At 36.4% G+C, this 23329-nt stretch overlaps 1 protein-coding gene across 3 annotated transcripts in view; it reads left to right on the top strand.

Annotated features, from left to right (window-relative positions):
* Window positions 1–23329, top strand: part of cep85l (centrosomal protein 85L) — a 67297-nt gene that overhangs the window by 3192 nt on the left and 40776 nt on the right. Inside the window, exons 1-3 of one of the 3 annotated variants that reach the window (XM_082148219.1) lie at window positions 1651–1789; window positions 1838–2527; window positions 5978–6136. In XM_082148219.1, the coding sequence (XP_082004345.1) occupies window positions 2479–2527; window positions 5978–6136 (208 nt within the window). In that variant the 5' untranslated portion in view covers window positions 1651–1789; window positions 1838–2478. Of the gene's footprint in view, window positions 1–1650; window positions 1790–1837; window positions 2528–5977; window positions 6137–23329 lie in introns of those variants that run through there. The other 2 variants (XM_082148220.1, XM_082148221.1) reach the window with 2 other exon arrangements.

Here is a 23329-nt window from a genome sequence, read left to right as displayed (position 1 = left end):
CAGTTCTCATTCATTGTAATTGCATGGAAAGGAGTAACCGGCACAATTCTTCAGAATTTTGTCCTCCATTAAATAAAGAGAGGGTGGGTAAATAAATAAATACATTGTCTTTTTGAGGTGAACTATTCCTTTGAGAAACATTACATAAATTTTAAATGAAGTACAGGTCAGGTCCGGCTCTTTTCTGTGCTGACAGAACTGCTTTGTCAAATTAGCGACATTGAACTGCATAATAAATCTGATGAATAGACCCTGAGAACAGGAGATTATGCAACCATTGTGCTTGTATGTTTGGACAAAGCTTTCTGAAATTCATTTGAGCTTTATCGTTTTATCTTTTATATTATCTATTATCACAGGCTTATTATATATTATATTGATACAATAAAAACATATAAAACAATGATTTGCACCTAAAAGAAATAATATTTTTATTGAATTATTATTATTTTTTTAGGGGGGGGGGGGTCAGTCAAGCTATAATTTGTTGTATTTGAAACCTATTAGAATTGTTAGTCTTGTCAGAATGGGGTAATTGCAGTTGAATGCATGTTCTTAATTGTGAGATTATGGGCAAGTGAACCAGCATAATACAGTTATTATACAGTCTGGTTTCCTCTCGCCTCAAGTTTTCTATCTGTTGCTACTAGACCCAATCAGGCAGTTTGATATGTTATGAAGAAATGTTATGCGTACATTTTTTTTACTTTCTCTCAAATTATTGCTTGTCATGGTGTTGAGGTACTGTGACGTAAATATTGCAGTTGTTTCCGCTGTAATCGTCCTGATAATTGTTGATGTTATGCCATGTGTTATGCAATACAGATGTTGTGAAAAATTAGCATCAGTCCTTATGTTTTGTACATCTGTATATTGTGCAAGAGACTCTTGTAAACTGAAGTTCTCGGTGTAATGAGACAGCAGGGCAAATAGACATGAAGGCTACAAAGGACTGTTAAGAAAGGAATGCCCCATTTGGGGAGCTTGGACAATTACCCTAGTCTGTCAAACAGGTGTGGAGTGGAAACAGCCTCAAACACCCTTAAATATAAATAGGCCTGCTGTGTTTCCCTGTGAAAGAATGCGCTATCTAAATTAGACTGAGTGTATTTGTTGATTTAAACCACAATTCATTTTATCCACTCAAGACCTGCCTAACAAAACACCAGTATACAGAGAGCACTTTACGATATTTAAAAAAATACTTAATACTTAAGAGATCTGTTTTAATTAAGAGTATTAATTTATGAAAAAAGACTTTTGAAATAACATTAATATTGTATATGCTTACATTTATATCATCCCCATTCATTGGAGAGCGGCTTGTTGTCTTTGTTTACTCCGGTACTATATTTCTTTTTAAGTCAGTTTAACACAGGCACAACTAAAAATTCTTAAAAAGCTGCCATTAAAAGCCTTTTGTAGAATTTTAAGTAAAATTTAAACAGTAGGCCTAAAACAATTGAAACAATTCAGGAAACTGCACAAAAAAAATAAAAAAATAATAGATAAGGTACAAAAGACATACAAAAAATCAAACAATTTTGGCCCAAAAATAGTATTTTATACATTAAGTTATTTATTATATAACATTTTAAAACACATGACTAATTTCCCTGTGGAAAAAGGGAAAAAATATATTTTACAGTGTCCTTGTTACATGTTACATAACAACTATAAATGATGCAACTAAACCTGACCCTTACTCATAGTAAGTACATGTAGCCTAGTTAATTATTATTACTCAGTATAATTACTGTAACACCGACACCTTAAAAAACTATTTTTTGTATTAAAAATGGTTGTGAAATAATGCTTTTAAAAAAAATCTTCTAAGAAGCACATGCCACAAATAATTGTTGAGACACAAATGCTTTTCCTTTTGCTTTTATTTATTTCAAAATATTGCTTTTATTTTCAACTGTAGAGTTAGTTTTTCCCAGGATGGCCATTTAGTGTAAAAGAAAAGATTATTATTATTTTTTTAATGTTTTATGAGTTGATAAAATAGCAATTAATTAATTTTCAGACTTACTTCAGAGACATTCATGCTCATTTAAGGGTTAAGACCTCTGTGTGACAACTAGCCCCGGGCTCTATCTACACTTCTCTGTATGCGGTGGGAGGAGCCAGTGTCGCTGGAACTGTGATTGCGTTTGTGCGCGCGCGGGTCTCTGGAGGAGCTGAGCCAGTGAGATCACATCCTCGCGATGCAGCTGCCAGCGAGTCAGAAAGAGAATGCCAGTTTATAACTGAACTACGGCTCAAATCTGCGACATACGCATACCCTTTCAGAACTATTGTAGCGACATATAAACGCGTTGCTTTTAGATTATATACGCAGCCAGGTTCTTCCAGTCTTTCGGGACTATGGAATGCGGTTTCACTTAAATACCTCCTCCCTCCCTCCTGTTCTTGGTGGGCTCGCGCATTTTGTCACGGCTCGTTGTTGGATCTATCGGTGTGAAACCGAACGCAATGTGGGCCAGAAACGATTTTGAGGACGGATTCGACACTTATAAGATAGGTAAGAGCCTACCGCTTGTGTAATGACACTGTAAGCCAGATATTATGTTAATAAGAACAGCCATGTTTGATCTTCAGACTGGCGCGTGTAACGGCTCGTGTATTGTTGTTCCGCGCGCTCAGGCTGTGATGTATTAGTGATGTTCCGTTATGAGCGTTGTGATGTTGACCATCACTGTGTCACCTTCAGGCGGTCTTTGTTTGGGTCAAGGGACAGATATGGACACACAAGGTTCCCTAACAGGGGGGTCTCTAATATATGCAGTGCCGTGGCACACATATTTCCTTTTTTTTTTTTTAGCTTGTGTGTATATGCTATATAACGTTATATGGTAACACTTTAATTTAGGGTACAATTCTCACTATTAGCTAGTTGCGTATTAGCATGCATATTACTAGGATATTGGCTGTTTATTAGGCTAGTACTTATAAAGCACATATTAATGCCTTATGCTACATGACCTTATTCTACATCCCTTTAAATCCTACCCAATACCTAAACTAAACAACTTCCTTTCTAATAAGCAGTAATTAGGAGTTTTTTGAGGCAAAAGTCATAGTTAAAAGTTAGTTAATAGTGAAATGTTGTGAAGATATGTTTTTCCTTAAAATAAAAATAATTAATAATTTATATAAACACTATCTAATAATTTATTTTGTTGTTATTCTAAAGTGAAGTATCACATTTTACATAGTTTTATGCTTGTAGCTACTATTAATGTTAGATGCTATTTTATTTATTTTTTACTAATTATTGCATTCATTTACTTAGTAAATTTTTTTCCCACTCAAATATTGAAATTGCTTTCATGTGTCTTATGCAAATTGCTCAATGGTGAAAGTAAAATAAAATACACATTCAGTGTTAGGCTATTTAGTAGTTTGTGCTTTTACACTTTGTGTGTTTAAAGTTGTCTAAATATCGAACAGTGATGCAACAGATTCTAACTAGTCTCTCTGCCAGTATGTTTAATAATTCATATCATGTTGCATAACTGTTGGTGGTCTTGAAGAACGGCTGGTGCCCCGTCAACAACAAGCCCTATGTTTACCCGGGATATTTACTCATCTGATACTCAGTCACGATGGCTAATGTGGATCACTTTCATATGAACCGGTATGAACTTGAGGTTTTTCCACCCAGGAATTATGGAGACCTATTTTTGGTTCTGGTGATTTCAGCTGGGTCTTGGCCTCCTGTTGGTCTTGAACTCTTGTAGGTTTAAGATTCATAAAGCATCTGAAGTATGTTTTGTTTTTCTTACTTAGCTGCTATATCAGGAAAATTGCTCCAAGTTTGTGATTTTTCTAAGATGTATGGCACAATAAAACTGCATGTGTCAGGAGTTGTTGATTTTGCTGATAGTAGGCCTACCTGTAATGAAAAGGATGGTGTTGTGTTTTTTCTTTACAGTTTTTAATAATGTAGTAATCTAGGCTACTCCATAATCATTTTTCATCAAAACTTTGTACTATGAATCAGTCATTTTTGTTCTCTTTGGAAGCAAATCAACATGTTTGTTCAGAGATGTTGGCAAAAGAGATTTCATATTCCATTTTTTTTCCTGGCAGGCGTTACGGAGGACAGCCTAAATGGTGGTGTCTAAACGGATTAGCCTACACTTCAGAATAGATTAGGCTAGCAGATATTGCAAGTAGCAAGTCCTCTAGCGCAAGACTGACCATTTGGTTCACTGAACTTCACCTTGTTTTAGTGGTTTAGTAGGCCTACTTTTGGCCCAGATAAAAACTGTTCAAAAGTTTGGGGTCGGTAAGATTTTAAGTTTTTTATTTTATTTTTAGAAGTATTTTATGCTCACCATCGCTGCATTTATTTATTTGGCAAAAAAAGGTGGTAAAACTCTAATATTGTGAAATATTATTAAAATTTAAAAGAACTGTTTTCTATTTGAATATATTTTCAAATGTAATTTATTCCTGTGATGTAAAAGCTGAATCTCCAGCATCATTACTCCAGTCTTCAATGTTACATGATCCTTCAGAAATCATTCTAATATGCTGATTTGCTACTCAAGAAAACAGCTTAATATTTTTTGTTGTAACTGTTATAATTTTTTTTTTCAGGATTCTTTAATGAGTAGAAAGTTAAAAAACAGCATTTATTTGAAGTGTAAATCATTTTTAAGTAACATTATAAATGTATTTACTGTTACTTTTGATCAATTTAATGTGTCCTTGCTGAATAAAAGTATTAATTTATTAAAAGAAAACTTACTGACACCAAACTTTTGAGGGATAGTGTACATATCAAATGAACAAAACTATAAATATTTCTAATATAAGTAATAATTTTAAGACAACAAAACTGTTCTGTGTCTTTGCAATTGTTTTTGCTACATTTTTGAGTAAATAGAACTGATTCTAAATGAGCACTGGTTCTTTATTCCTAACTAGGGCTGCACATTGAATCGTTTTAGCATTGATTTCGTGATGTGCGCATCCACGATAGTCAAATCGCAGGATGTGTGATGTCAAGTATAGGGATCGTAGTTGATTAGTGATCCGTTCGGACCAGGCACACGAAACGCACATGATTCTCGGATTAATTGCAAAGTTTAACCATCATAGAGTCATGATGGAGAGTCAGTTTAAACATTCAAGCAATTTTAAATAATTTTAATGCAAGTAGACGCATGTTTTGAGGAAAGAGAACCCAATTCGGAACTCTTGCGCTGTTTTCCTGTGAGCCGCGCTGTCAACACGCGAACACCGAATTCCGTTCTCTTTGCTTGAACAGACACATACACCCAAAATTATGTCAAACTGCCTGTCTCGGCAAGTATCCTCGTAAAAACAGAGGCTTATGGCTTACGTGAACGTAAAGAATTGAGAAAGAAAATGGATGCGTATCATTATATTGGATCTGTGCATTAGCTCTTAAAGTAAAGCAGCCTAATATACCCGCTGCTGAAGAACAAAATACAAAGAGAAAATAGTTTTTGTAGCTTTAACAAAGATTAATTAGGCTATATTTAATTTATACAGTGAAGATTATGCAGTGTTATTTTGCATTTGATTATTCAATTTCTGTACCTACTGTTAGACTTAGCTGAAAAATAATGTAAAATGTTTTGCCCTATTGTATTTATGATGTAATTCATTTATTCTATGCAGATTCACTCCCCTACAGGCTACAAGATCACTCCAATCACATGACGCAATGTCATTTTTTTCCAATATTGTGCAGCCCTACTCCTAACCCTATCCATGATCACATTTAGCTCATTTTCACTGAAGTAATGGTGTTTGTAATGGCGACCTGAGAATTGCACTTCCTTGTCGTTATTGAATGCTCACTTGACTTAACTAAAAGTCTTTCATTGTGAATAGACAGTTAAATGGTGGAATAGTTTGAAATCATGTGTTTGTTGGACATGACATCCTTCTGTTTGTCTCCTTCCATGGTAACCCTGTTCTGTTTGTTTCCTAGGTTCGAGCACGTCCTCTCCTGGATGGGTCCCAGGCTGCGACTCAGCATGGCAAGCTTCCTCTTCCGCCACTGGCATTAGCAGCCGCGGGCGACGTCACAGCGCTGCCTCGGACAGTGGCGATACCGGCATTGGAACCTCGTGTTCTGACAGCGTAGAAGGTACGAAATATATATGGCACAGCTTACTTTCGAACTAACCATGGCTGGCTTGGTTGACTAGCCTTAATCTGTTTTGTGAGGTGTGAAACGTATTATTGATCGGCTGTTGTAATTCACGGCTGGTTTTTGCAGTCAGACTTTTTCTAGCAAGCTCATTACAAAATCAGCCCGAAGTCATGACCCATGTCCTTATGCATCGCTTTAGTCAGACAAAAACTTAGGATCTTTGAACATCAGCTCCAGCTTCGCCATGACCAACAAATACATAGATTTTAATGCTTTAGCGAGGGCAAACTAGGGCTGGTTTTTGTCTGCCACTTTGATTTTTGAGAAGTTATCCTGAGCGAGCAACGTTTTGTAAAAGCCTCTAGAAATGGGTCATGCTTCAATGTCTCTTAAATGTATGTAGGCCAATGTGTGCAGTGGCTTACGGGTAGATTATAAGATGATGAGTAATGTGAAATAGTAGAGTTGTCTCTTTTGCCAAATGACTGTTTGCATCCAAACACTCCAAATCACATGTATGTTTATTGGTGCCTCAAGCTGATCCTTCACATTGAGCCAAACATTTTTTTTATTTAACATGTTAGACAACATAGGAATTATAAGGCCAACAACATACAATTTGAATCTAAACCAAGAGTTTAGTGCTTGTTAAGGATGCCTGCGTTGGAATAATTTAAAAGCAGGAATAAAAAGGTGAAAACATCTATACTCCGTCAGTCGGTAAGATTTTTTTAAATGTTTTTGAAAGAAGTCTCTTATGCTCAACCAGGCTGCATTTGTTTGGTCAAATATATATATAATGTTTTTTTTTTTATATGTATGTTAAAATAAAAATGCCAAAGCTGAATTTTCAGCAGCCATATATCCAGTCTTGATCCTTCCGAAATCATTCCAATATGCTAATTTGGTGAAACATTTAAACATTCTTTGATGAATATAAATTTTAAAAGAACAGCATTCATTTAAAATTGAAAATAGTAATGTTTTATAGCAATGTAAAAGTTATTACTGTCACTTTTGATTAATTGAATGCATCCTTGCTGAATAAAAGTATTAATTTCTTTAAAATCTTACTGATCACAAACTTTTGGCTGGTAATGTCTGCTTGTGCAAGTAGCCTAAATGAAGAGTATCGTCCTTGGTGTGAACATGGTGTGAACATGGTGTGAACATGGTGTGAACAGGCCTTTGGGGTGTTCTGGGTGGTTGCTAGGGTGTTGCTAGGTGGTCAGAACAGCCCACCCCCAAGTCTCTATGAGTTTGTGGTTGCTGGATAAATTGTGTGCTTCCTCCTTCAATGTAAATCTATGGGTTTTATTCTCCCCTGATTTGTCATCATAATTGATGCCTAGGGCTATGATGTATTTATCCAATGGTATATCATGTCTTTTTCAGTGTGAGCTCCCAGCTGGAGGCGTACCATCCTGCCCTATATTTCCATGCAATGGCCATGTTGGTTATTATCTCACGGTACTTCCTGTCCCACTGCAGTCTAAAGGGAGCTGACAGTTGCCTGGCTCAGTGCCCCAGGAAGACGGGCCGTCCTGCCGTCAGGCTGACCGTGGCCATGCTCGTATTGATCACAACTCCCTGCTTAAATTGATCTCTTTATCATTAGTGCAGTAAATACGCCTCCGCTCAGGGCTCAAATCAAGGTCAAGCACAGAGTCACTGGCTGTTCATACATTCTGTTCTGTTCTGTTGGGTTGTGAATTTTGGCTTTTGCGAAAACTTGTGACTTTTAAATGCCCTAAGTGGTACTGGTGCAAGAGTCCAAACACGCTTGTTTCAGTCAAGAATGATCTCAGGGCTTTGTCTCGGTGCCGATTTAGATGCACGCAGCCAGTATGAGTTGGCTCCAGAAGTAGGGCAGATTTGCCATGGAAACATCTGTAATAATCACTGTGTAGGATGAGAGCCGTGATATCACCACATGGTAGAGAAAATAACTATGACCTCCCCTGCACTGCTAGACATGATGACTAAATCCATGCATGTAGAACCTCAACGTCAAAGCTGAATATTAATGCTTATCATTGTTAATATTGAAGTTTCTGTGGCGTGTTTGTTTTTTTAAATACTTTGGCTTTTTTAATGATGTTTTCAATAATTATAATTACATTAAGCAGATGGATATAATTTAACGGATGGATATACTATTGCAAAAATAATGGTTCTCATATAGGTTTTCTAAACACTCTACTGTCGTCGACTCAAAGTTGGTGTGTTGGTCTTGTCAGGATGCTCAAACAAAAAGAACAACGTGTTTACTCATTTTTGGGGGAATCATCCTAAATATTAAGCTGGGATGGATTTGGGATTCACTTTGTTTAAATCTGGCCATGTTGTGCTGTGCTCAAGGATGGTTTTATGCTGGCCTGAAGTCCCTCTCTCCCAAATCTTTCCTTCATTTAGAATTCTAATGCAGACTGATTGTCTGTAATCTACATGAAAAAGGGATAAACTATTCTGGAAGCCTCTCCAAAACCACTATATCTTGTTTTCAACGTGCAATTGGCTTATTACATTTTCACTCTATAAAACATTGAAACAGTTTGGAACATTCAGCCGTAATGGACAGACAGCAGCACCCTATAATTTAATAGCTACTGTCTCAAGATTTAAGTGTTTCAGTGTTTCCTTGTCTTTTCTGAATCTTTAGCAATCTGTTTAGAATCTGTTATTTTGTTTTATTTATATACTGTATATACATAATGTATATGTGGCCACTGTGCGTTTGCATTGTGTGTGTGTGTTTATATATATATATATACACCGTATATGCATTACCTAAATATTAAAAAATATAGTTAATCACAAGTGTCTCCCCTGGTAATGTTTGGGAATCACTGATCTAGTTTCTCTTTTTTTTTAATGCTATTGCTAATTGCTAGTCAAAGGTGTTTTTTCTGTGTTTTTATGGTGTGGGTTTGCTCTCCTCATGTGGATTTCATAATTAGCAGACGGCCTCATTACGGTGCTGCATATCGGTGAGCCTGGGGACATGTCCTGCATTTAGGACACCCTGTCATATTGTACTCAGTCACTTTTGAGCACATGTGACCTCAGATGCATAGAGACAGATGCATAGTCACCATGCCTCAAGCCAACTTAAACACGCTTAATAAGACTAATGGATTCAATGCATTAGATACAATTTATAGGGAAATTTGGTTATCCTGATTGGTGAATTGGCCTGTAATGCTGAAAAACATTTGGTATCATATAAATTATTGGTGAAAGTTAGTGATTAGTGTATCTGTCTACAAACATATCGAAAGTAATTTTTTAGATCTAATAAAATAATTGTAACTGGTCTGAGTGAAGTTGTTAAGTCTTGAGGTTGCTCAACAGTTATCAGTTGTGATCTTACCCTTTGGCCCTCTGAAGGTCTCATGACAGAGTAAGTTTTTCTTGTAAGACGTCTTCACTAGTCTATAGTGTCAGGCTTTCCTGTGACACATGTTTAACCTTGAGAATCGTGCCAGAGATGTGTCCTCTTGAAGATTAATTTACCTACTTTCATCCACCTTGAGAATCAGAATTCCCTCTCTCCAAATGAGCTGCCGGTGGATGACCTAAAACAAGGCACAGGAAATTCCTTTTGTCTTGAACCAGGACGCCTCATGACCTGAGTCACTAATTATACCTTATTATGGGCAGAAGTTTCATAATTACTCCTGGGGGGTTGATGGCTCCTATCGGAAGCTTTATTCTTGTTTCAAAAACTCTTGCATGGGATTAGTGATAAGGTAATGACATAGCTGGACTTATTTAGACCAGAATCACATTTATTGCCCCACTTGCCATACTTCCGATCTGTCTGAGTAATGATTATTTGTCAGTAATCGGATGAAAGTCTTCTGTCCTGGGTCCTTAACATATTTGTCCTTGAATGTTTGCCAGGCACTCCTGGCACATGCATTTCCATGGAGCACTTACGCAATGTAGTTTAGGACGGTAGGAGTCATCTCTCTGTGTGAGGATCAGCTGTGTCGAAAGGAAACCCGAATCGCATGACTTATCTGCCAAGAATAAACACAGAGGTGCCCTAAGACTAGCTGGAAAGGATGCCTTGGATGCCACTGAAGCATCCAGAAATACACAAGGAGCAATCTCAACAAAGTGACGTGCATTCCAGTGTATTTGTGATCGCTGTGAGTTTGCATTGTTTTTAACAATGTCTGTCTATCTATCTATTATCTCACTTTGCTGCTGTGTAAGTGGCCATTGGTCCTCAGTAGCGTGAAGAGCGAAACTTTTATTCAAATTCTAAATGGATTATATAGCCTAAAAAATGTGCTTAGGGTTAAGGTTAGGTTAGATGTCACTCATCTCAGTTCATCGCGATCTCACAAACTTCCATTATAATCAAGCTTTCTACACTGCACATTGAATCTCTTATTTAATCTTCTTATGTACATCGTGTTTACACTTTGTTTGTTATAATGAGAGGATTCGCTAGCATGCAGAGTTCAGCACTGGACAAAAACTGCTGCATTGAGCGATGATTGGATTATGATTAACTTAAACACCTCTGATTGGCCAATGGATTCAAGAAATCAGCGGATGTGTCTGGTATTAGCTACATTGCTCAACACTGTAAAACACATTGTAAATTGCAAATGCTGTGGTGGGCACCTGGAACAATCGTGCCAAAACTCAATAAACGTCATGTTTTTAGATGTAGCTGTATTACATTTATAATTTCAGCATAGCAAAGATGCATTATGTGTTTCATAAAAATGATTTATTATTTTTTTAAAGCAACCTTTATGTAAAATAAAGTTGAAAAATAGATATATACTATTATTCAGTATTATTAGTAAGGCATCCTTCGTAAAACATGTGCCAAATCAAATGTGTGTGTGAAACGGAGCCTGCAAAGGAGTGTGAAGCATTCGGCTTTGGGACCATCCCTAGTAATATGGTTACTTTATTGTCGGTTTTCACATGGGTCTCAGTTTGTCTGTGATTGGTTGGAGATGTGATTGGTGATTGATGTAATTTTTGACAAATGAATGATCTTTATCTGTTTCAAAAACTGGTAAACGATCTTACATTTGCCATTTTAAGTTGCTACTCTTTTTAAAAAAATATTATCAATCCAATGGTATTAACCAAATCTCTCTCTTCAAATCTGTCTGATCTTCTCCGAACATCCCAGTCCCAAGGGAATTCCAGGTCAAAATGTTACTCTCTATTAGATTTGGGCTAGATTAGCTCCTGGCATTGTCTGATTAGCCAGTTGGGATTAGCGCTTGACTGAGAGTTGGGTAATGCAGTTAGTATGATTAAGGGGGGTATTGTTTGCTCATGGCCTTCTGCGCCTTATACCCCATAGCCCCACCCCGAATCATTTTTATATGCCAGCTGCTCCGAATTCATCGCTCTAATGATGGCTTAGACCCTGAATGAGGAATGAGTTTGACACAACACTGATTTAGCATTCTCTTCTTAGTTTACATGAGAGCCAAAACCACTTTGCTCAAGTAACTGCTAGATTTTTTGGGCGTTTGTAAATGTATGAGGTATTTCCTACCATGAATATCTAATGAGGTATATGGTAGACTTTATTAAATTTGTTAATTGCTTATATCAGCTGATGCATGCAAGACGAATTTGTTAATTTGCCTTGCAGATATGCATCGGGTGTGCATTGCTTCATGGCAGTTAGCCTAATAGCACATCCTCCCAAAGCCAAAAACAATCACTTTTTATATCAGTAACAGTCCAGCCAAATACTGCTACTAAAGACAGCCTTTCGCTAAGAGTCCTCACCCTCTTTAAATATATAAGCTTTGTAAGGATTGTACTTCTCAGCTTTGGCTAGCCATTCTTTGAATAGCTTGGACTTCTTTGAGTAGTCATGGTAAGATGTTTTTTTGTTTTGTTTTTTGGAAGTTTCATGCTGGATAACAGTTAGCCTTACATAGCCAGACCTCTAAATACACAATATAAGGATTGGTATTTATGATGTACACTATGCTATGATGTATACTTACAATTGTAATTTACAATTAATTATTTCAATCATATATAAAATTGAGGTAATCGTTATTCGTGACTGTCTTTGCAGTGTGTACAGTCGCTGAGCTTTAATAAAGCCTCCAGAGCTGAAATTCAGATATTGTAATGGGCATTTAATTTCCAACACGCGCTGTAAGCGGTTGACCAATCACAACAGACTGGGCCATCTGACCAATCAGAGAAGAGTAGGCTCTCAGAAAGAAGGGGTTTAGAGAGACTGAATCTTCAAACAAATCGTTTCACACCCTTTGAGAAATTATTTGATGTGCAACGTATATTATGAGAAAATTAATGTGTTTTTTGACCTTGGATGAATGTAAACCTGTTGTAGGAGTACAATGAGTATAGTATAATGGGGCACTTTAAGGAAAAACTGACTGATGACTGATGACTATTATTGATAATTAATGCTCACCCGAGGTAGTAATGTGGCCATGATGTGAAATGTCTTTTTAAGAAGTACAATGTCTGTAAAATTTTTACAGGGCTTCCTTATGACCAACAAGCTGACTAGGCCTAATTGTTCAGACATCACGCAGACTAATTGATTTTCAGGATATGTAGTTTTGCACATCCCTAATCATGGATGTGAAAGCAGGACTTTTGTTTACTTGTGCCGCATTGAAACATGAGTCATATCACCAACCATATAGAAAATAGAATGAAATCCAGTGATGCTTTGCAAAAGAGATAATCCTCTTATACCCGAGTTAGTAATGTGGCCATGATGTGAAATGTCTTTTTAAGAAGTACAATGTCTGGAGGAATGCCTAACAACCACTTTTTTTTTTTAGAAAGCTTGCAGATTGTATTGGGCTACCTGATTTCCAGTATAATTGTTCTCTGGTGTCTGCTTTGAGACAGCTGGCATGTTCATTTACTCATCTGACATATTGTGTTGTGTTAAAAGCTCAATGGTGTTAAAAAAGCCTGCCAGTGCAGGGTCGTCCAGAAATAACGCACCGTTTCACCCTTTGGCAGAGGTGTAAGGATTTTCTGTGCATGTGAACACCAACTTAATCAATTCTGAATTAAGGGTCAAGCTGAGCGTTGATTAAATCTCACCCAAATAGGATTTTCTATCACAACTCCATAACTTGAAGAACCAGTTTGTGTAGTATGTGGACAGTTAATCAGACGCCTCATTTTTTTATGGATGAGAGCAGCGTGAAAGGATGGAAGTATGTCTGTGTGAGGCTGTCTAATTACAGTTGGAGTGCAGCCACGCTCGCACTTGGAAGCTTCTGCCCTGCCCTTTTTAATTAATAATCTCTCTGGGTTATAACCGCACAACCATGACGGGCTAACTCACGTTTTTTCTGTGTTGGAAACAGATCTGTATAGTATCCAGCATATCTTGATCGTATTATGGAGGACAGGGGAAACTAAGGATTTCTAGCTGTAAATAAGTTTGACTAGTTTTGTTATAAGCCCAAAAAAAAAACTGTATTAGGAATCACATGGTGCTGGAAAATGGCTGAAGGATGAATTAGCAAAAATGCTACATCAACGGCATTCACATCTATTTAGTCTCGTAATAGTTGTATTTCTAAGTGATTTAGGATATTCAATGAGGATTTTTGTATGTCTGAGACCAAATCTGGCTGATAATGTTGTTTAATAGACAAATGATGCGGCTTTGAAGCCTCCAAGCTCCCTGTGTTGGTGACCTACATTCTCTGCCATAGTTATAAGTCAGTATTGACTGTTCCATTGGTTTCAGTTCATTGTTGAGTTATCTGGTAAACAGGAAGCTATGTAAGATCATGACGATATCACATGGACACATCATTCACTTTTCTGGCTGTCTACACTGCACAATCAATCTCTTATTTACATCATGTTCGCACTGTTAGTTAAGATGAAAGCATTTGTGAGAGTGCAGAAATCGAGTTGCAATGACAAGATCACTGCATTCATGCGCTAAACAGTCATGTCTGTCATCGGCTAATGCTTATCGCCGCAACCTTTCATAATGCAATGGGAGTAGAACTAAATGTAATGCTATAATCAACACTTTTCACGATTAATTCATCTCGACAGCTGTAACGTAGTAAAAGATTTCGAGAGTTACACGCATAATACTTTTTTTCATATGCAAATATGTTAACCAATCACAGCAGTGGGCGTTTACATTGAAGTCTAAATTATGACAAGTTTTTATGTAAAAATCTGACTAACATTATAAGTGCACCTCAGGAAATATTATTAAAAGAAATGCAGTTCATGACCCCTTCAACTCAATTCTCCGTGAATACTTTGCCATAATAGGTGGCTACAATTAATCGCCAGATTCCCAATAGCTCTGTGATGTGTTTTTATTGTTGTTCTTCATTATTACTGGTTAAAATGATTCATCAGTATTTTGCCATCAATATTGTTTGACTAGATGAAGTTTAACTCTAAATTCATCCCTTTTACAACACCATCATAATCAAAGTAGTGCTTTGGTAACAAATTCACCCTCCTCAGCAATATATTTTAAGAAATTTACTGTCAGTCCAAATATTTTTTAATTGTTGGTCTGTGCAAGTGAATGTTCTGGGCCTTTGTGTTGTGCATTTTTAGGAAAGACACATCAAGTAAAAAAATTATTAGAATTTTTACAGGGCTTCCTTCTGACCAACAAGCTGACTGATTGTTCAGACATCGCACAGACTAATAGATTTTCAGGATATGTAGTTTTGCATATAATCATGGATGTGAAAGCAGGACTTTTGTTTACTTGTGCCGCATTGAAACATGAGTCATATCACCACCCATATAGAAAATAGAATGAAATCCAGTGATGCTTTGCAAAAGAGATAATCCTCTTGCCTTAGAGGAGCCAGATAAGAGCTTTCAGTCCTTCAAACACTGCAAGATGTAGTCCTGTGCAAAACCTCCCCGCTGAGACCGAGTAATTTCTCTAATTATGAACTAAGGGCCATGCTGACAAAAGTAGGTTAGCACCTCTTATTGAATATAGTGTTTTATAACTATAGAACATACAGTTTTTGACTTGATACACCATCATGGAGTGATCACCAGTGCATTTTATCAGGGTAACTTCACCCATATTCACATAATCATTTGCAGCTTCACCTGTACTTTCAAAGGCCACACATACAGAACGATTCATGTTAAATTCACTGTATCTGGTGCTCCACCACAGGAAACTAGGAAACTATTTGGACTTAAGTGACTCTTTCAGTTTCCACATATCCGGAACAAAGCTTCTCTTGACTTTTCCATAGTGGAATTTGTTGAAAAGGGAAAGATCAGGTCTCAGTTATTTGATGTAATGTGTGTTTTGCTGATTTTTTGTGTAATCACATTTCACACTACTAAACTCAGCATTTGTAGTTGCTGTAGCTCAAGTGTGCTAGATATAGTAGACAGTTGGTTGTGTCGTCAACATAGTTTCACTTAGAAATTAATATGACAAAATATGTTACGTTTCTGCTCAATACACTACCGTTCAAAAGTTTGGGGTCGGTAAGATCTATTTGAATGCTTTTAAAGTATAAACAGTAATATTATTACAGTATTAAAATCACTGTTTTCTATTTTAAAATGTAATTTATTCTTATGATGGCAAAGCTGAATTTTCAGCATCATTACTCCAGTCTTCTGTGTCACATGATGACATTCAGAAATCATTCTAATATGCTGATTTGCGGCTGAAGAAATATTTCTTATTATTATCATTATTGAAAACAGTTGTGCTGCTAATATTGTTTTGGAAGCTGTGATAAATCCTTTCATGATTCATCAACAAATGAAATTTATTTGAAATTAAAATCTTTTGTAACATATTTAAAGTCTTTATTGTCACTTTTGATTAATTTATTGCACCCTTGGTGAATAAAGTTTCCTAAAACAATACAAATCTTACTGACCCCAAACTGTTGAATGTTGTAAGTGTGTATTTGTAAAATATCTGTCTAAACAGTTTTAGACCTATAAGAATTCTAAGCTTTGTTAGTCTGTAAAAATTGTAAATTTAATTCATGAAAGACTTTAAATGTAGAAAAGGAGAGCAGCTTCTCTTGTAATGAATGAGGTCACCGGCTAATCCTCTCTCATCTCAACTCCAGACTGGTTTATTCTCTCTATTTATCCTATTTTACCATTTTATCCCAAACTGTTCCATATGTTTTTTTGGCACAGCTGAACCATAAAGGGACCTTGTACATAGAACTTCCTTTATATTGACCTCCTTTCATCTGTTTGGGAATCGCATGTTAGCCATTACGGCTGTGATGATGGCCCTTTTGTGGTAAATGTGAAATGTGCATTAGGTCTCTGTTATTGTGGCCCCTGAGGGCTGGGACGTCTGTCATCAGGCACCAGCTGCAGTGCGTTTGAGGATGAGGTCTGGAGAGATGTTTGTGTGAAAACTGTCACAAAGAACTGTATGATAATTCTCTTTAATTTCAGCTCTAGCCAATGAAACCCGGACAATTTGCAGCACAAAAGTACACGACCCAACGTCAAAGACATATCTTGACATTCAGAGAAAATAAATTCACATTTGCTTTTGTTAGTTCCTGGGATCCTTGTAAAATCACTCTTCCGTGATTTGCAACGTTTTTCATGTGAAGGTCAAAGCGGCGCATGATGCTTGTGTTGAGCGGTACATTGAAGCCCTGACATTCTGAAAGGTCCTTACATTTTCTCTTTTTATCAGTTTATCTTAAGTTTTGTTGTTTGTTGGTTGAGGATAAGCTTAAATGTCAACACTTATAGTGTGATTTTGTGTAGTATTTTTATTTTATTTTTGTTTTTGGTATAGTTCCATTGAACTGATTTAAGGGTATTTGTAGTTTTGCATGAATATCATCATGTTTTCTTTTTAAAAGCTACTATTGTTTATCTAAACTATAAAGGTGCACTTTTAACACTGTTATCCTGCTGTTGGCATATTTATATTTAGAGATTATATAAAGAATTATTTATTTAAAAAGTATATATATTATGACTTTTAATTAATTTAAAAGTAAATTATTATCATTTTTTTCCAGAAAAATAACAATAACAATATATATATATATATATATATATATATATATATATATATATATATATATACTGAAATTTTGCCATCTGAAATTTTCTTCTAGAATGATCATTTTTATCAAGCTCGTATATTTAAGTTCAATAATTTCACTTAAATGGCAATGCAAATTACCTATTAATTGTCATTTAAGTGAAATTACTTAACTTAAATATACAAGCTTTATCATTCTAGAAGAAAATTTCAGATGGCACTTAGAGGCTTTTGCATCTGAACTCTTCATATAAATATATCATTTATTTATTGTTATTTTTCTGGAAAAAGTTATAATAATTTACTTTTAAATGAATAAAAAGTCATAATATATATATATACTGTTTTAAATAAATAGTTATTAATATAATGTCTAACATATATATGTTTTTTTTTATTTAATGTCTTTTTTTATTTAAAGGACAAGTTCGGTATTTTACACTTAAAGCCCTGTTTACAGATCGTATCTGATGAAATAGAACGGTTAAGATTAAAATTTGGACACATGCTGCTGTCCCGAGAATTTTAGGTTTATTTCGCTCACCCACCCCCACCCCCACTATATGCACTGGAAGATTCCATCCTAAAAACACATTAAACTTTCGTTTACAAAGACGTGAAACTCACCGAGTGGTCAGGGGGTGTTCACTGATATGTTCCCTCAAAAATCGCTGAAAAAGATGCATTCCAACAGGTTTTATCGTAGTTTTTGTCCAACTCCATTGACTTAATAGGACGTGCTGTGAGACCGCAGCACCTTTACGGTATTACTCCGCCGCTTCTTCTTCTGCTTCTTCTGTGTATTCAATGAAATGCCCGTGGTTTGCTTGCAATTGGCAAAAGTGCATTATCGCCACCAACTGGGCTGGAGTGTCTATTATTCAAGCTCTCAACGGAAGAATCACGGGTGTGACGCGTTTGGCAAAATAGGTCCACAAAAGCGAAATAAACCTAAAATTCTCGGGACAGGAGCATGTGTCCAAATTTTAATCTTAACCGTTCTATTTCATCAGATACGATCTGTAAACAGGGCTTTAAGTGTAAAATACCGAACTTGTCCTTTAAATATATTCATTAATAATTTAGCTTGAGGTGGCACAATGAAAAGACATACTTGTCTTATTTTGATTGCCTGTCTTGTCCTGACATTTTCTTCACCCTGTATAAAAAGGGCTGTGCCAGTCGCATGGCCTCAAACTCGTGAATGAAACGGGACACGCTGTGCAAGGAGAGAGGGAATGAACGAACATGTATGATGAATGAGAAACCGCCATGTGCTAGTACTGTATTACATACTTTATCTCACAGGAAGGAGGTAAACTAATCAGACAGGAGCAGGAGGCAGCCCAGTTAGACATGTGTCTACTGGATATGGATATAGATCAATATGAATGCAGCCATAATGCTGCCATTGCTTTAAAACAAGCTGCTGATGGAAGGATGTGGAAAACCACACAGGAAAGGATTGCATAATTTATGCGATTGATGAGAGGAGGAGATTGATCGGGTTCACCATGTAAATGGAGGACCAGAGATAATACAGAGCGTGTATGATGAACAGGAGCTGTAGTCATTCATGTTTTTTTATGATATATGTTAAGACATGTGATCCTTCAACCTCTACTGGTAATACTTGAAGTTAGTAAGTATGATGCACTATAACAGGGCTCCACAGTGATGTGTGCAAGCTGTAAAAGGTGTTTAGGAGAATGTGTGCGAATAAAAAGTAGGTCCCCACGCCCAGTCTTATTATTATTACTAATATATTATTATTGAGTTTAAGGTTATAAATTATAGTATAAAGGTTAGTCTTAAATAGCTTAAATGGTGTATCAAAATAATTAATTACCATTAATTTAGGGGACAGAAAACAGGAATTGCGATATGGTTTAATGTGATTATTAAATTAAAAGCGATAGTTCATCCAAAAATTAACATGCTGTCATAATTTCCTCACCCTCAAGTTGTTCCAAACCTGTATGAATTTCTTTCTTCTGCTGAACACAAAAGAAGAGATTTTGAAGAATATCGGTAACCAAACCAGGGGGGGAAAATACTATGGAAGTCAATGGGGCTCATCAACTGTTTGGTTACCAATAATACTGTTGATGAATTATGACAATGTTTGCTTTATGGTGTTTATATTGTAATATGTTTTAGATGGTTATAAGAGTGCTTTTTTTTTTTTTTATCTCCCTCATATGTTTGAATGAGCAGCTGGAAGTAGAAAAGTAATTTCAAAATAAGAGTCCCTGTGCATTTCGGGCCTGTTTATTATTAAAAGTCCTGTGTTTTGCAGAACATATTTTTTTTCTGGTTATTACTATTGTTGTAGTTTTTTTTTTACACAAACTGTATCTGGCATTTAATTCAATGTTCAAATATAAATAATTCCATAACTATTAAATAAACTAAGTTTGAAGCTGAAATATATATATATATATATATATATATATATATATATATATATATATATATATATATATATATATATATATAAAATCTTGTGTACTTTTTGTACTTAAATCAATTAAATAATTTTGCTTGTAAATGTCTCATCAATTTATTAAGGAGAAACAAATTCCTGAAGTTCTAAAGTTTTGCAAATCAGGAGCCCATGTGCTCCTTGGGAAAAAAGTATTCATCAAGCCCTGTATTACAGTAGTTTGTGACTTTGCACATTCACCATTTCTTTTCATAACGAGATCAAGCCGCATGTTAGCACTCCAGGTTCCCTCGAGTACGCACAAATACATGCACACGACACCTTGTAGTGGCTCAGCATTTCTATTCCCCGAGCTGATAATTAGCCTCGCCAGTTTGAAAACACACTTTGCGTCATCTCGGCTCTCATTAAACTCTGCTGAGGCTTGTGTTTTTTTCAGCTTAGCACTCCTGGTCCACCCCGGCTGACACTCATTGTGACCATCCTTACTATGTATTGCATTAATTCTAATGGCTGGAGGAGATTACACATTGCCATCTGTCTGTCTGGTCACCATCAGCAATGTTATCAAGCTAGTATACAGCCTTTGGTCTCCATTTACTTTTAGTGTATGAAAGAAGAGTGAGTGTGTTTGCAGTGTGAATGTTTTGTGTTCCGTGAAAGAAAGAAAATCGTACATAAACATGAGGGAGAGTATATGATGACAGAATTTTCCTATTTAGATGATCTAGCACTTTAAATCGAATACAGATTCCAGTATTGGAGGGGTTTATATCAGTAATTGGCTGTCTAGAGCAGTTAAGGTCATATGACACGTAGTGCTATTGCTGCAGTGTGCCGCTCATGTTTCTGGAGGCTTGGCCGTGACCTCCTCTCGGAGCCGTTACATCAACTCCTCTTGTGTCACTGTGGAATTCTGAGCAGCTGGTGATGCAACAGCGAGACGGAAATACTGACTGCTGACAGAACTGACACGTCAGGAAGAGTTTTCTAGAGCCTTGGCTGAGGAAGGACATCTCCTCTGAGTTTCCAAACACAGACATTAGTCCTATCTATCTATCTATCTATCTATCTATCTATCTATCTATCTATCTATCTATCTATCTATCTATCTATCTATCTATCTATCTATCTATCTATCTATCTTATCTTTCTTATCTATCTTTCTATATATCTATCTTATCTTTCTTATCTATCTATCTATCTATCTATCTATCTATCATCTATCTATCTATCTATCTATCTATCTATCTATCTATCTTATCTATCCATCTATCCTATCTACCTTACCTATCTTATCTTTCTTATCTATCTATCTATCTATCTATATATCTATCTATCTATATATCGTTTGTTCTCTCTGACTACCATTCGTTTTATTTGCCATTCCATCATTCCATCACTCTCCGTCTATCTTTAAATCAGTTGTTCTGTCTTTCTTTAATTTTGTCTGTCTGTATATCTAACTATCTGTCTGTATGTCTGTCTTTCTGTCAGTTAATATTTCATGAGTCATATGGACCATGTGACCCAAAATCTATCTGTCTGTTTATCTATATCATTCTATCATTCATTCATTCATTCCATCTAATAGGAATCTCTGAAGTGTTTGAGCCTATCACCTGTGATTGACTAATTTACCTACATTGATGATGTCACGATTTATACAGTGCCCTTATATGTTGTGAACAAGTCATATTTACTGTGCCTGATTTAAACTTGCCTTTTTTGTCTTCATATTGCTGTCACCAGCCTCACTACTTCAAGAAGCAACCATCACGTTCTTCTGACTCTTTAATGAGCCTAATCTTTTATTAGACCCGTCTTGGCCCGAGGCCCTTACGAGAATGGCCCATGAGTTCCATGTTGGTCCCCAGCAACCGTCTTTTTGGCGCCAGGCTAATGGTTATGGATGTGGCAGTGAAACCTAAGAGCAGTTGCTAAATATGTGCTAATGTGCTAAGACTATCAAGTCCACAAGCAGAAGGCACGCGCTTGACAAGTGACGTCAGAGTGTGTTGTGATACACTAGATATGGAGTACTCACATGTTCGCTTACCCTTAACCGTGTACAATTTCTCATTAATGTTGTGCATATATGACCATAATGAGCAACAGCACTGTTATTGTGTCATGAAACATGGTCCATATGACTCATGCACGGTATATTCCAAGTCTTCTAAAGTCATAAAATAGAAATGTGTGATGTACAGACCAGAATTTAACCTGCTATTGATATTTTTTCTTTTCAGTGAGCTGTGAATCTCTGCAACTGAATAATTGAGTCATTAAGTTGCAGCCAGAATCAAATTAATTATTAGAGAACCGATGTGTTGAAAAACAATGCTTCAAAACAATGATTCATTGATGACCACAATTATAATTTCATCCCAATATTCTCCAGTGGAGAATATGAAGAACATGTTCAGTAGAGGAATCCTGTGAAAAATGCATTGATTTCATTCTCATTGATCTGTCGTGCTGGTTTTCATCTTTTTTTTTTTAGCTTTACCACTCAAAGTTGCTTTTATGCCGTTGCATAACCATTTTGAGAACATTCACTTGTTAGCCAGCACTTTTTTCTTATTGCTAAATAAAAATAAACACGTGTTCCAGCTGTGACCAGCTGTAAGGGGTTGAGAGGGCGGCTGCAATAACAAAACGCCTCTGCTTACTCTGGCACAGGAAGATGGTTTAGCTTGAAGACACTTTGGACACAGATTGCTGATGTTTTCTGACAGTAATTGTGGTGATGTGATTCAAGAGTGTTAGGATGCTGTGTTTGTGTTTTTGGCATTTCACACTGCAAAGTCTAGAATCTTTGACTCTCATCTATCTATCTATCCATCCATCCATCCATCCATCATGCCACATTTTCTTCCTCTTCCTTTCCTCAATCCAAAAGTGTATGAAAGAAATCTGTCAGACACTTGTCAGTCAGGTAAGAAAACATGGAGGAAGTGCAGGCGGTATTGTAAGAAAGTAGTTTTTGATTTATAAATGGCTTGATCTCAGTAGGAGGAAGAGCTTTGTAGATTTCAGTGACCCACATTTCAAAATCCTACAGATACAAACACACACGGCACCGCGTTTATCACAGAGCATCTGACAGAAACCCACCAAGAAACCCAAATCACATGAAAGTGCAAAGAGTATGTTCATCGATCTAAACGCATCGATTCAGCCCCTGGGAGACGTTGACCAATCAAATGTTTCCTCACCTCCACCATCATGAAATCACAATAACTGCGTTAAGGCCATTGCACAGTGAGTCCGAAATTTTCGTATGCGTTTTTTCGTGTTCGTCAGCCTTAAAATTCGTCACGCACAGAAACCTTGCACACTGAGTCCGATGCGTATTTATTAAACCTTTGCGGAAAAAAACGCAAAAAATACAAAATGGATTCGTCAAGGGTAGCAGTGAGGATGATTTTGTTGCCCTCTTTCTTCTTAAAAAGAGAAAAAGAAAGGAAATATTGGGTCCACCCAATACTGAGATTGCGCCGAGAGGAAGGAGAGTTTCACCTCCTTATCAAAGAGTTGCGAAATTATCCCGAGCGATTCAAAATTTACCTCAGAATGTCAGTGGAACAGTTTGATGCTTTGCTAGCGATCCTGGAGCCACATATTAAAAACAAGACCACCACCACCAATTTCCGTGAACCAATCGATCCTGAAC

Source organism: Leuciscus leuciscus (assembly GCF_965113295.1).
Source record: "Leuciscus leuciscus genome assembly, chromosome: 19".
Classification (NCBI taxonomy): domain Eukaryota; kingdom Metazoa; phylum Chordata; class Actinopteri; order Cypriniformes; family Leuciscidae; genus Leuciscus; species Leuciscus leuciscus.
This window is presented reverse-complemented; position numbering and strand designations above follow the sequence as displayed.